The sequence below is a fragment of the Struthio camelus genome, chromosome 16 (assembly GCF_040807025.1).
Source record: "Struthio camelus isolate bStrCam1 chromosome 16, bStrCam1.hap1, whole genome shotgun sequence".
Taxonomy (NCBI): Eukaryota; Metazoa; Chordata; class Aves; order Struthioniformes; family Struthionidae; genus Struthio; species Struthio camelus.
Window position 1 is genome coordinate 17148311 of NC_090957.1, and position 12751 is coordinate 17161061.

Sequence of the window (12751 nt, forward strand, 5' to 3'; positions counted from 1 at the left end):
GCAAACCACCTCAGTTGAGGCAGCTGGGGAGTGGGGAGTCACTGGCATGCTACAGTCAGTTGTCTCCAGGCTGTACAGCCACAGAAGCGGGGCGATTTTCAGCTCTGCTATACTCAAAGGTATGTCAGAACACACTACAGAAATAGGGAAGGATATAGTCCCTTCCCTGAAGGCCTCATAAGCTAAAGGACAAATGAATAGAAAAATGATACAGCAAAATCAATACCACAAGCAACATAAAACTATTTCTAGCTGCTTCAACCTAATCTCTCAAAGAAATCATGGAACAAGAAGATTTGAAGGAGGGGCTCACAGACATTGCATTCCTCCTGGATGAAAGTACAGAGTGAAAAGTGGGTTGAAATATTTGGTTTTCTTTGTAAGTGAAAGTGTATCAACACATATATAGTTGTGCCAAATAATTCATTACGTTGTGCCTTGCTAATGAAGGGAGTGATCCTGCCAGTGGGCTTCCGGTTCCTGTGAGAGCCTTCCAGGGAAGAACAGTTTTTCTCTTTTAGAGGGTGAACCTATTTTTATCTCTCTAACTGGAGAACTAGCACCAACTCTGCCTTTTCTTGCCCACTGCTGTATATGCTAGAATTATCCTTGCTGTATATGCTAGAATTATCCTGCTGCTTCTCAAGTCCTTGCCCAAACTTCACAGATCCCCCAAAATAATGGACAAATCTAGTGACGTTATCAATGAGACACTAACATGGTTGTCAGAATAGCGCAAACAAATAGCAGTTCTTTCACTGCTCGGCTCAAGGAACGATTCATATTGTTTGTGCATGCAGACCCACAACAGCCTGGGAACCACGTATGGCTTCAGCATTGCAGATGATGGGTCTGGCAGTGCTATGAGTCATATTCCTCTGTAGATGACCATAGGGATCCCCTTCCTGCAACACGTGGTGTCCTGTTAGAACTGGTAGAAATACTTTGGTCGTGTAATTTTTTTATTAAAATGCCATTTTAACCACAAATAATCATTTTGAAAGACATTTTTTCTTTTGATGGAAAAACACTGGGATTGAAGGGGGAAAAATGTTCAACTTCTTGTGTATTTCTTTCTTTATCTCTTTCTTCAAAGGGAGGAAAAAGCAGAGGTCAAATCCAAACAATTGTATATCATCAGAAAATTCTCCATCCTAATTTTGTCAGAAAATCAGAAATGACATTAAAGAATTCGGAATATTCTTTAGATGACTAGCAGAATAAGACAACATTAAGAGTCAGCTCCAGAATGAGTGGGGCTGGTTAGTCACCACTACTCACCAATGCTATTGCTACAGCTAAAATCAGTGATAAAATGCCCACTGATTTCTGAGAGGGAAGGAAGAGACTCTCAGCTTCTGTAAAATGTGTCTTTTTCTGCACCAAGAGGCAGTCAGGGCATCAGGCAGCTTCCTGCCGTTCTTGTGCATCACTAATCAGAGCATTTTCTATTAGCCTGATCCTTACAGGCTAATATGTACTGATATGTGCTGTGTACTGATCACAAATACTCCCTGCTTAGCAGCAAACTTCACAGTTCTACCTATACATCACTGATTGCTAGTCTGCTAGTAGGAAGCGGCTTGACAAATAGCTCTCTTTCCTTTTCTTTAGTTCTTTGGGTCCAGCAGGATTTGAAATCAGGATGCAGAAAAAATGGTCAAAGCGTTAGTCACTGCCGTGTTCAGGAGAGGCAGTGCCAGGGGCATGATCAGGCAAGTACAGCTGTCGGCAGAGTTCTTGGTGAATCCCAGGTTTCCAAAGCCAGGAAGTTGACCTGCAACTTCCAAAAACTGTACAAGAGCACCCCCGTGAGTCCAGATCTGCAGTATGGGAAGGAACAGAATCAGATCTTGTAAAAACTGTTATGGGGATGAACAAATCAGAAAATCTCCTGTTGGACTGGCTGCTGATTTAAGTAATAACTGAATAGAAACTGTTAAAGTAAATGTACATTTTCAGGCTCAGCCTGTTAGTATTCCAAGGCTAGGAAAAACCTCATTTGTCTTATTTGTCTTCAGGACCTCTGGAAAAACTGGAAGTTTGTGAACTAGGGTGAGTAGATACAGGAAAGCAATTCTTGATAATCACAGTTAGATCCTTGTTGCAATCCTCCTTCCTCCAAGGGAAAAGGAAACTCTGCCAAGCCTTTCCACTGCAGCTTATGTGCTCGTATTTGGGCCAGCTCAGCTGTATTCCCTGGGATATGAGAAACAGGATTGGAGCATTGCTCCATGCCCCTGGCTTTTTACAAATGAGAAAGAGTAGCCTCCATGCAGTGATCCTTACTCCTTCACTCCCCTGGGAGCTAACAGGCTCTGTGATGTTTTAGACATTTTTCAAACAAATTCATTCTTCTAAACCCAGCCACTTTTGGTAGCTCTGATTCAGGTATTCTTGTTTGTTTTGCTCCACACCCACATCTGCTGGTGATTCTCCAACACCATTGTCCCATCTGTTGTATGTCTTCAATAAAGCTTTCGTTTTCTTTGATCTTCATTTATGAGATTTAGCACAGTACAAATGTTGTTTCAATAATTCATCACAGGCACCCAAAGCAGGGTAATTAAGAATGATGGTTACTTTGGAAGGCCTCAAAAGAAAAATAAAATTTCTGCAAGTTTTTTATACAATGGAAAATCCAGGAATATGAGTGATATGTGAAATCATCTGTAGGCTCTGACCTTCATATTTTTAATGGGAGTGGTCAGTAGTTTTGCTTTAAAATCTTGGTTACTATTGCAGTGTGCTGCATTTCTACCTACAGCCAAGTCCCGCCAGCCCCTCAAGTGTCCGCAAAATTTAGTTCTGATGCAAAGGTCCCTCTGATTTTTGATATCTCCAAGCAGCTGTCCTATTTTCTATTGACCTTTATTGTTTAGGTGTCTTGCAGAGGTACAAAAGGGGCACAGGAGCAATTTGCAGGCTTCTTTCTCAGCGTGTAAAGCTGCAGGCATCTAGAGGAAAAGGTACCTCCAGTCTTGAAGCTGGAGATTACCCGTCATGATGGCAATATGTTTAGGAGATAGCTGGAAGAAAACCAGAATGAGGGACTGGAGCATTCTACCTGAAGCTAGTTTGGGATTTGATTCATATTTTGCACAGGGAAAGCAAAAAATATGATAGATTGTATAGCGATTATATAGATTGTCCCTGTCTTACTCTGTTTCTTCTACTAGCAAAGAAACACCTTTGCTCACGCTACCCACAGCCTAGCAGAATGGAGAAGCTGTCCCCGCAGACATTCCAGGCTTATCTTGAATTAGTGGTTTCTGAGTTAACTGAGAACGCGGATGAAGTCATTGATAACATAGTGGAGTTTCTGACCACAAGTGTGGAACAAAGTCATATGGAGGGTCTGCGACGCTTGGCCAGGAGAAAATGGCTGCACAGTATCCAGCAAGCAGCTGAGACCAGTGGAGCAAAAATGGAACCAGTTTACAAAGCAGTGTTTAAGACCCTCTCCCAGGTATGCACTCCAGGGAGCATGAGAGTCTTTTCAGTTAGGAGAGTGACACTGTCTTCAGACCCTGGTGCATTTAAGTGGAACTCTTAGATACCGTGAGTAGTTGGTCTAAGACTGGACTTCCTTATGCTTTTCAGCCCTTAGCTCACGTTCAGGGGAGCCAGTGGTTATGCACAGGTCAGATCTAAGATACAGGAATTCTTGTGCATGCTTTGCCAGCACAGAATACCTTTCACGAATACTTACTGTCTCACATTTTGGAGTCCTGAGTAGTATCAAATGTGGAAATCCACAGTTTTAGCTTTAGCACTTCTGAGAGGAAATGCAAGAGACTCAATCTGTGACAAAGATGGATAATTTGTAGTGGGAATGGTTTCATTTTTTACTTCCAGATGCAACTTTAGATGTTTATCCTGGCCATTAAAGTCCTCCTCAGAGCAAAACTTCTCTCCCTTTGCAGTACTGTAGGAATTGAAGCATTCTTGTAATACTGTCCAGATTTGTAAAGCCAACAACTCTGGCACTTGTTTGTCTGGTTGTGCCAAAAGAATCTCCCATTGGAGATGAAATCAACAGGAGTTTTGCTTAGACATAGGTTATAATTAGAAATTATTTTTAGATGAACTAGTCTCCATTAGCAGTAGCAAAAATGAAATCCGTTCTCCCTGTCAATCAAAATACGAGGTGTTTTTGCTTGTAACGGGGTGTTCAGGTCAGATGCAATCACAGCATAGACATATACATGTCATACAGTTGGTGCCTGACATATAAAATCAGTGACCTAGAACAGCATCTCAGCATAAATGAGATAAGTGATAAGTGCATGAAATAAGTGTAATGGCCAGTAGCTAATGCACATAATGTAATGGGAAACATTTGGTTGCTAGGATGCAGAAGCCCATGGGGATAACAAGAAGATCAGTGCATATATTGCCCTTTTGGAAGAGAACCAGGTCTCACCAGAGCGAGGACAGATTCTCCTACACTGTGTGGCATGTACTGCAGATGATGCCCCATATGTCCTAAACCAGATACTTTACAGAGACATGGAAGGAGTAAGGTAAGAAAAGCTGCAAAGAACTGTTCCTTTTCCTCAAAAACCATATGGAATGTAGGGGTACCAGGCAGTGGTTTGGAGTGCACTAAGAATGCAGGTTGACAGGGTACTCCAGCGAAGAACATCCCTCAGAGACCACTGTGGAATGATTCATTATCATATATATTATTATACTTTACATGATCTACTTATAACTGTTTTGTTTGGGATTTCACTGCTTTCCTTGGGGAGATTAGCTCACAGTCTAATAAATCTCATCCTTTAGTGAACCTCTGTTATATTCAGCCTACATTTTCCTCTTTTAAAATTAATTCCATTACAGCATTTTACATCCACTGGAAATTTTTTGAGAACAATGCCTTTCCTTCCCTAATGTTTACAGTGTAAACAGCTTTCCTGCCTCTTTTCTACTTGTTTCCATAAGTTAGATGCATTTGTCTCTTTCTTCAAATCTTGCGTCTTCTAATCTATTAAATGTAACAGCCGCTGCTCACCTCTGAATTCTTTTTCATTGCACTTATTAGTTGATGGTTTTACCATGACTTGAGGATGAAAAGGGCCTCATTTTGCCACTGACTTTGAGAGGCAAGTAGTAAATGCAGTATTTCTAGGTGTGGCCAGAGTAAGGAGCTAATACCTTCCTTCTCTGATGCCTAAAGCAAGGAGAGTTCAAAGCTGCCTTTCTACTTTGCTAAAGATTTTCCACTACTCTTACAAACCTCCTCATAAGTTATTTTTTCAGCTTTGCAGCTGTTGAAGAGGGGAAACCAATCCATGTTCCAAAAGTTCAGCTCCATGGAAACATCCACTTCTGGAACTATGACCGCCCAGTTGAGGAGAGAAGAGGTTCATTCCTGGTACTGCCATTGCAAGATGCTCACTGGAGAGTCTTTGGAATCCTAGCACTTGATACACTTCGGGACAAGTGTGAGAAAACCATCTTTCTGGCCCATGAGATCAGTTTCTATCAGGTAGGCACCATGAGAAGGCAGTTTGTTAGACTACTCTTCAAAAAACTGGGTAAAGACCATGTGAATTTTACAGGCTTGCTCTGAGTAGACAAAGATGTACGTCTCAGAAAGGAACTGTGGGCCCCTTTTTACTGTTTGTGGTGAAACTGGCGTGAGCAGAACACCTTATTAGTATCTTACTTTTTACTGTCTTACCTGTAATCGAATATCAGGTTTCACCTTCTCAATAATTTATGTAAGCTTCTCCTGTAGATCGGACTAGTAAATTAATTGCAGATTTGTGCAAAGCCCAAAAATAGTAGCATTCATTTACTGAAGCTCTAGACCTCTTATTTGTGTTTGTTTCCGTAAAGTGTCATGAAATTTCACCTTTTACATGGTGGACTAATTATAAGCAATGGCTGTTCAGATTTCTTTGGGGTGCTAGTAACTCTCTTTAGAACCAGCCTCATTGTGTATGCATCATCTGGGCAGCAGGGAGCGCAGTAAGCTAACATTAGCAAAGAATTTGGCTCTTTCCACTAAAAAACAACTTCATCTAGTTTAGGACTTGGCTGTGACCAGGGTGCTCTGGAGCCTTAGAGCCTTATTTGATAAGGAACATTTCATTGTAGCTTTTCAGCATTACAAGTTCTGAGTGAAGTGACTTGTAACAACCATTTTGCTTCATTTTGCTGCATGAACATTTCCTCAGCTTTATCCCCAAGTCATATGGAAATGTCTGGCTCATTTGGAGAATTCTGCTTTCACAGGGAGTTTCTCATGCATTCAGCAAAGCCTACCACCATGTCTGCACACTGGAAAATGTTCTGCAAGTGACGCTCACTGCTCTGGACTGGTTGTATCCAAGAGCACCCAACATCTCCACTGTTATTGTATATCTGATGGAGCCTGGCCAAGATAAGGTACACAGGGTACTGCAGTGAAAAGGCCTGTAATAGTCAGGGGCTGGTGGAGCTACTTTGGTGAAGACCTGCCATTTCTAACTGCCTGTCATTTCCTCGTGGCTTTAACATCAAAACAGAAGCCTGTCTGAGATTCTTGTGCCTGCCTATGTATCAAATGGGTAATTCAGGTAGAGAGGGAAGGTTCCCTCTTTAAAAGAGGCCACTCTTCGTTCTTGTCATCGTCCCATGTAACACATCTCAGCAGCACTCCTACAGCAGCCCTTTCTCCATGGGACAAGGGAATATTCTCCTACCTCAGTGCTAATGGCTGCATAACAACGAACAAAGCAAAACTGTACACCTACCCAGAAATACATCCATCCAGCAGCTGGCTAACCAGCATTGCAACTCCCTGCTAAAGCTCTGCTAATTTGGCCCTCCTCAGAGAGATCTGCTCTTTGTGGAGATTCTACGTGTGCAAAAATTATGATATGGAAAAAAGAAGAGAGCTAACATCCTAGCTCTTTGTCCTGAACCAATGTTAGCAACCAAAACGTAAATACAACTCCGGAAGTGGCTGCTCCCAATCAGCTAGCTTGTAAGGGCAGCCCACTTCCCTGCAGATCATATTCCAGCTATTCAGCAGGCACTTGGGCCCTGGGAAGCTTGTCAGTTCACACAACAGTGAGTTAAGACAAAAAGCAAGTGTATGCAGCATTTAGGACTGATCCTGTGTCACTGCAAAGTCTGTGTGACATCTTCTGTAACCATAATTCATCTGCTTCCTCTGATAAGCAGGGTTTGTGTTGGCAGTGTACTGTTGTCATTCCAGGCTTTGCACTGTCCCTTTGTTAGCTGCCTGATAGCCAGGCCTTTTGCTCCCCCCTGTGCTTTTCACATATCAAGGTATGCTAAAATGAACATGACATAAGAAAGGGCTGTAAAAGGATATGAAAAAGAAAGGTTCATAGGAAACCTCTTCCCTGATCTGTGGCTGTTCATCAGTGTGGGAGCCTGGGGATGGATTAAATAGTGTAGCTGAAGGAGATCCAGGCACATTCTTCATGCATCTTGAGCAATACATTCTGGCAATAAAACGAGACATTGTTGGGAGATGTCTTTAAACCATCCCTTTGTACTTGAATGTAAATGGGAGCTTTCCTTTGAGAAATAAAGTTTCCTCTCTCTCCAAGCTTCCGAATGGCTATTCCTTTCAGGGACAAAGCTAAACCTCCCTGTCTCTCTAACAGACGTGTGACTATGCTCTGCGGAAGATGATTACTACAGATCATACAGGGCAAAGAGAACTTCATACCTCTCCTGTTCTTCTCCTCAGAAAAGAGAACCTTTTAAGGTGGGTTCTGGCACCTGCAAACTAACCAGTTACCTCTGATCCTAAACTATAGCCTGCGTCAGGCATGGTACACCTTACATAAAGCCCGTGGGAACGCAAGCCTACAAGGATGTCTGCCTGTAGCTCTGTTACTACCATGGCATCTGGTGTGTATGCATGTGATACTGACTTATGAAGGGGTAAGGAACATTTTCTTTGAGGTTAGGCCTGTAAAACCTTAGCTTCTAATATAATGCTTGCCAGACGAGCTGCCAAGCAAGCTCTATGCCTGTTGTGAAAGGTTTGCAGGATCAGAGCCTACACTGTAGCATTTTGCTCTTAGATTAATCTGTCTTTTTTTCCTGACTATATTAGTCTCATTTCCTTCAACTATCTGTTTCCTTCAACTACCAAGATCCTCACAGACTTGTCTTTAAACACATCATCCTTGTCAAACTTGGTTGAACAGTCATTTGCTGTTCCAGCAGTTGTTTTTACTTCTTATAAAACTCTATAGAGCAAATGTCAACATGGTTATAAACAGGAAGCTGTTTTTAAAGCAAGACTGCAACTTAATATGAGTTTGTTAAACTCTCATGATTTTCAGCAATTGCCTTGGCTAAGCAGGATTGTGTTCCAAGATGCTATTTTCTTCTTTCTGTATGTGGCCTGAATGATACTTAAATCGGTTCATAATTAAGCTGCAAGAAAATAAGCCACTGATTTAGTAATATAATACCTTTGTTTCAATAACAAGAGCTGAATGGCTTCTTACTAAAATGTGCTACATAAATACCTAAAAGACTGGAATTATAAAACTTAGGACATATTTCTCTTTTCACTCTCATTTTAGAGATTACCTGTTTAAATGCACAGACAGTTCACAGGTCATTGGCACATACGTCTGTGGAGAATACCACTTTGCAATACCTCTCCGTGATCTATCAGGAAAAGCTCTTGGGGTATTAGATCTCAGTATTGGGCATCACCAGCAATTACCACCCCATGAACACAAAGACCTGCAGAAAATGCTGAAGATGGTCCAAGCTGCCTGCTCTGAGATATTGAAGATGTCTTCAGGGGAAACAGAACCAATCTATGTACTGGGTATTGTGCATACAGAGCCAAACTGTTTTTTAGGGGGGTGAAATCAGGTATCTCAGTAAAATCACATCTGAAGTATCATTCATACAAGTGTGAAAAGACGAATATAAACCTTTGGTACATGTAAACTACTGAACAAGCCTAAGAACTTAGCAGAGTACAGTAAGTAGAATATCTAGACTGTGACTCCGGTTTACGAGGCATTTATGTGCCCAAGTCCCACTGAAATCAAAGAGAGAAAGATGCTTTACTGCCTTTGGGTATCTAGCATGTCCTCCTCAGAACTGCTCCAAGTAAGATCAAAAGAATCTGAGTGTCACAGTTCCAGAATTACCTGCATCCCTGAACCCTTCATGGTGTCAAGACCCTTGCTAGTCCCTTAGGCCTTTGTCTGACACAGCACCCAGGCTAACGCAATGCCAAACCTGCTTGCTGTGTCAGGATGGGCATGCAGGTCTCCAGGTCTGCAACACTTATGGCACCTATGAAATTCCCTTGGAATATTCTGTGTTCTCCACACATCACACTTATGTTACAGCAAGTTTTTTTCTCCTCAGGCAACATCTGCATTTTGAGATGTTTCATAGAATACTTGGGCTGTGTGAAAATCAGTCACTTACTCAAGAAGAAAAAGAGTTAATCATAAATAGGGCAGAGCCTTTCAGTCAGTAACATGTCTAGAGTAGCAGATGTTTATGAGCAGCTTCTTGAAAGGTTGGCTTGTGATTCCAGAGGCAGAACACGCGGCAAGTTTGAGGCATGCAGGAATTCTTTTCCACCGGTTCATGCTGCAGGACCTGCGTGAGTGTGTCCAGAAACTTGAAGCTGAGGACTTTGCTGAAATAAAGAGCTATGTAGAACCTCCAGCTCTGGTACATAACATAGTAACGGCTGTGCTGTTGCTCCTCTATCCAAAGTGGAAAGGCTCTGAGAAGACTGAGAACTGGAGTCAGTGTATACTGGTGAGAATTCGAAATGCTGAGGCATTTTTTCTGTTCTTCTGCCCCCAAGAAGATACAGTGGAATTTGCCAAGGGTGGATAGGCAGTGAAATAATTTGATGCATGTCACACGAAAAGGGCTGGCCAGTTTAATAAACCAATTTTATTTTTTTTGAAGTGGAGAATGGGCAAGTGAGCACTGTAGATATGTTCATGCATAAGTAATGACCAGATAAAGTCATTTAAAAAAATTGCATTGTAAATACAGTTGTTGATGAGGAATTGCAACAGAATTAGACAACAGACGGAGAGATTACATCCATTGAGACACAGTGTTAAGGAGCTGTTAGATATGGTAAACACATCCATATAACAGACATAAGACTACAGCTACTGTATATTGGCCTAAATGCAAAATGAAGACTGAGATTTGTAATTTATTTCTGAACATTGGAAGGATATCCATCCAAATTAAGTATACATGAATACTGTGTATTTGCAGACCTTATCCTTTCAATCTCCCATTTCTTCTAATTATCTTTTTTAGAAGTGCTACCTGCAGATATCCTATATGCTTGACTTAGCCATCTTTAATTCTGAAATGTTCTCTTAAATTTTTCAGAAACTTGATGACAATTTGATTCAGAAGATTTACTGCTTTGATCCAACTGCTGCATCTGTGCAAGTTCAAGCAGAGGGGCTGCTGGACTGTATCACCGGTAAATATCCTAAACTATTTGTGGGGTTACCAGACCCAGCTCAGCAGTGAAAGTGTCACTGGCAACCTTCAGCTGAACGCTTTTAAGGTGCTTACTTCAGAAGCTAGCTTTGGCTTCCCAATAGATTAAACGACAGATACGGGATCCTAAATGTCTGCAGTATCTTTCAGTCAACAAAGGTCAACCTGTTAAATTTAGCATCAAAATTCATTGCCTTAAGGAAAGGGGAGCAGATCAGCTTTGAGATCTATTAAAAAGGTGACCTCATTGTAAACCTGCAGATAACATATTAAGAATGATGGTTCTTTTGGTAAGTAAGTAATCTGTTCCATGTACTTCAGACTACCCTGCCCTGCACTAGGGACTGACCCAGCTCAGAATAGCATCAGCATTGTGGAAGGACAATGTGAACCATCCTCTTTGTAAACCCCATCTACCAGGTACTCCATGTACCAAGCGACCATAACCTGGAGCTGGGCATCAGTCTGTCTTTCTCTCTTGTTTAATGAATGTGAGCTTTTTTTGTGCCAGAGCAGTCAAGAGGCTATTACTATTTGTAATATCTCCACAAGAAAAACGAGTGCCTCTCTTGTTGATATCCCTCCCTTGTTGATATAATGTTAGACTGAGCAGCCTCTTAAAATCAAAAACTTGTTAATTTACCTGGAGTTGTATATCAAAAGTGCCCTGCCTATGTACCTTTGTTATAATAATGAATAATGAACACTTAATGCAGTTAATTAATGAATGCACAGTTCCTTTTCATATATTCTCCTCATATATATTAAACTAACTTAGTGGAGAGAACGAAGCAGGCCTAAAGCATCCAGTCCTCCTCCAGTTCAAGACCTAGATGTAACTAGAGAGAATACAGCTTTGGCGAACTGTTGGCAAACTGTTGGCATGCCACAAAATATTAGTTTCCAGAATGGAACTTATTCTGGGACTTGAATCCATTGCAAATTTAGGGGGTTAGAAGAATCAGTAGGGTGAATACAGGTATGATTCACTATGATATGAATTCCTTTGAAATGAGCATCAGTGCTCTGATACTGTGTGTGTTCCTGGATAATGCCCATACGCATGTCCTGTTATATGGAACAGAGTATAAGAATGACCTACGCTCTACCAACAGAGCAACCTTTAATGGTGTGAATCTGTGGTGACCTTTAATAGTATATAGTAAAAGAGCTTTGAAGGACAACCACTCTTATATCTTAATTTGGAAAAAAGCACTTATTTCACTTTAAATTACCCAGTGTTTAGCATTAGTATACAGCAGAGTATTTTGTACAAGAGGGGAATTACACAACAAAAAATAAATTATAATAAAAAGAAAGTATTTCCCATAATTAACCATTACAGTAAGTCTCTTCAAAGCATCACAGTTTGCCAAGGTGGAATTACTGGACTTGTGCAAAGTTCCACTCATGGGATGACCTTCTTCGCTCAGTCTGGTGGCACCACTAGTCACGGTTTTGACGTTGCCTTTTGCAGTTACAGCTCTTCTTTGTTTCAGGTATACCTAGAGCAGATGTGTGGAAGCACGGCTCAGTCCTGGTTGAGTACTTGTATGACTGGGTAGGCACCTGCTTGTCACTAATAGAGCTCACAGAGAGCCTTCGTGAAACCAAAGCTCCATCTTCAGACACTTTGATACCAAATTCTAGAGCGACTCCAGTTAAATCATTCATTTTTTCATCTACCTCTAGTGATTCTGATAGTTAACATTTTTTATTAAATTAACTGTTTTACATTTGTTATGCATTGCTACTAAATATTTGTTGTTAAGATAGTAGGAAGTCTGTTACAAATTTTTAAGAAAACTTACTAAAGTATTAAAGGGAAAAATTTTGCTAATATAGAATCTACTAAGCCTTAAAAGCTTGATTAAAGTTTTTTTTTTCCATTTAATTCTGATTAAAAAAAACAGGGAAAACAGTTTATATCTTCCAAGTGGCAAAGTGCATAAATGATACAGCAAAACTTTTCAAGATTCAGTGTCCTTAAATTACTTTTTAGGAATAATTTTAAATAAAGGTTGTTAATCAACTGTTAAAAAAATCTTCTAAATGGGGCGCAGAAAAGCCCTACGCTTTTAATATAGTAAAAAAAGCTTTCTTATTGGGATAAAGCTTGAGATTACAGCCAAGTTCGCTGTCTGTAGCAAGATTTCATCTTTGCAATAACGTTTCTTTGGGCAGAAACACATTTTCAATAAAATTTGGGGAAATTAAACTCCTCATTCTTTATTTAGTAGCAAAAAGGGCCGTC

The 12751-nt window shown here is 40.8% G+C and overlaps 1 protein-coding gene across 1 annotated transcript in view; it reads left to right on the plus strand.

Moving 5' to 3' along the window:
* EFCAB5 (EF-hand calcium binding domain 5) overlaps positions 1-12261 on the plus strand; it is a 42544-nt gene extending 30283 nt beyond the window's left edge. Inside the window, exons 14-22 of the mRNA XM_068910584.1 lie at positions 3180-3469; positions 4354-4526; positions 5266-5494; positions 6247-6399; positions 7632-7735; positions 8568-8821; positions 9551-9780; positions 10381-10477; positions 11997-12261. Of these exons, the coding sequence (XP_068766685.1) occupies positions 3180-3469; positions 4354-4526; positions 5266-5494; positions 6247-6399; positions 7632-7735; positions 8568-8821; positions 9551-9780; positions 10381-10477; positions 11997-12205 (1739 nt within the window). The 3' untranslated portion in view covers positions 12206-12261. The remainder of the gene's footprint in view (positions 1-3179; positions 3470-4353; positions 4527-5265; positions 5495-6246; positions 6400-7631; positions 7736-8567; positions 8822-9550; positions 9781-10380; positions 10478-11996) is intronic.
* Positions 12262-12751: the final 490 nt, after the last annotated feature.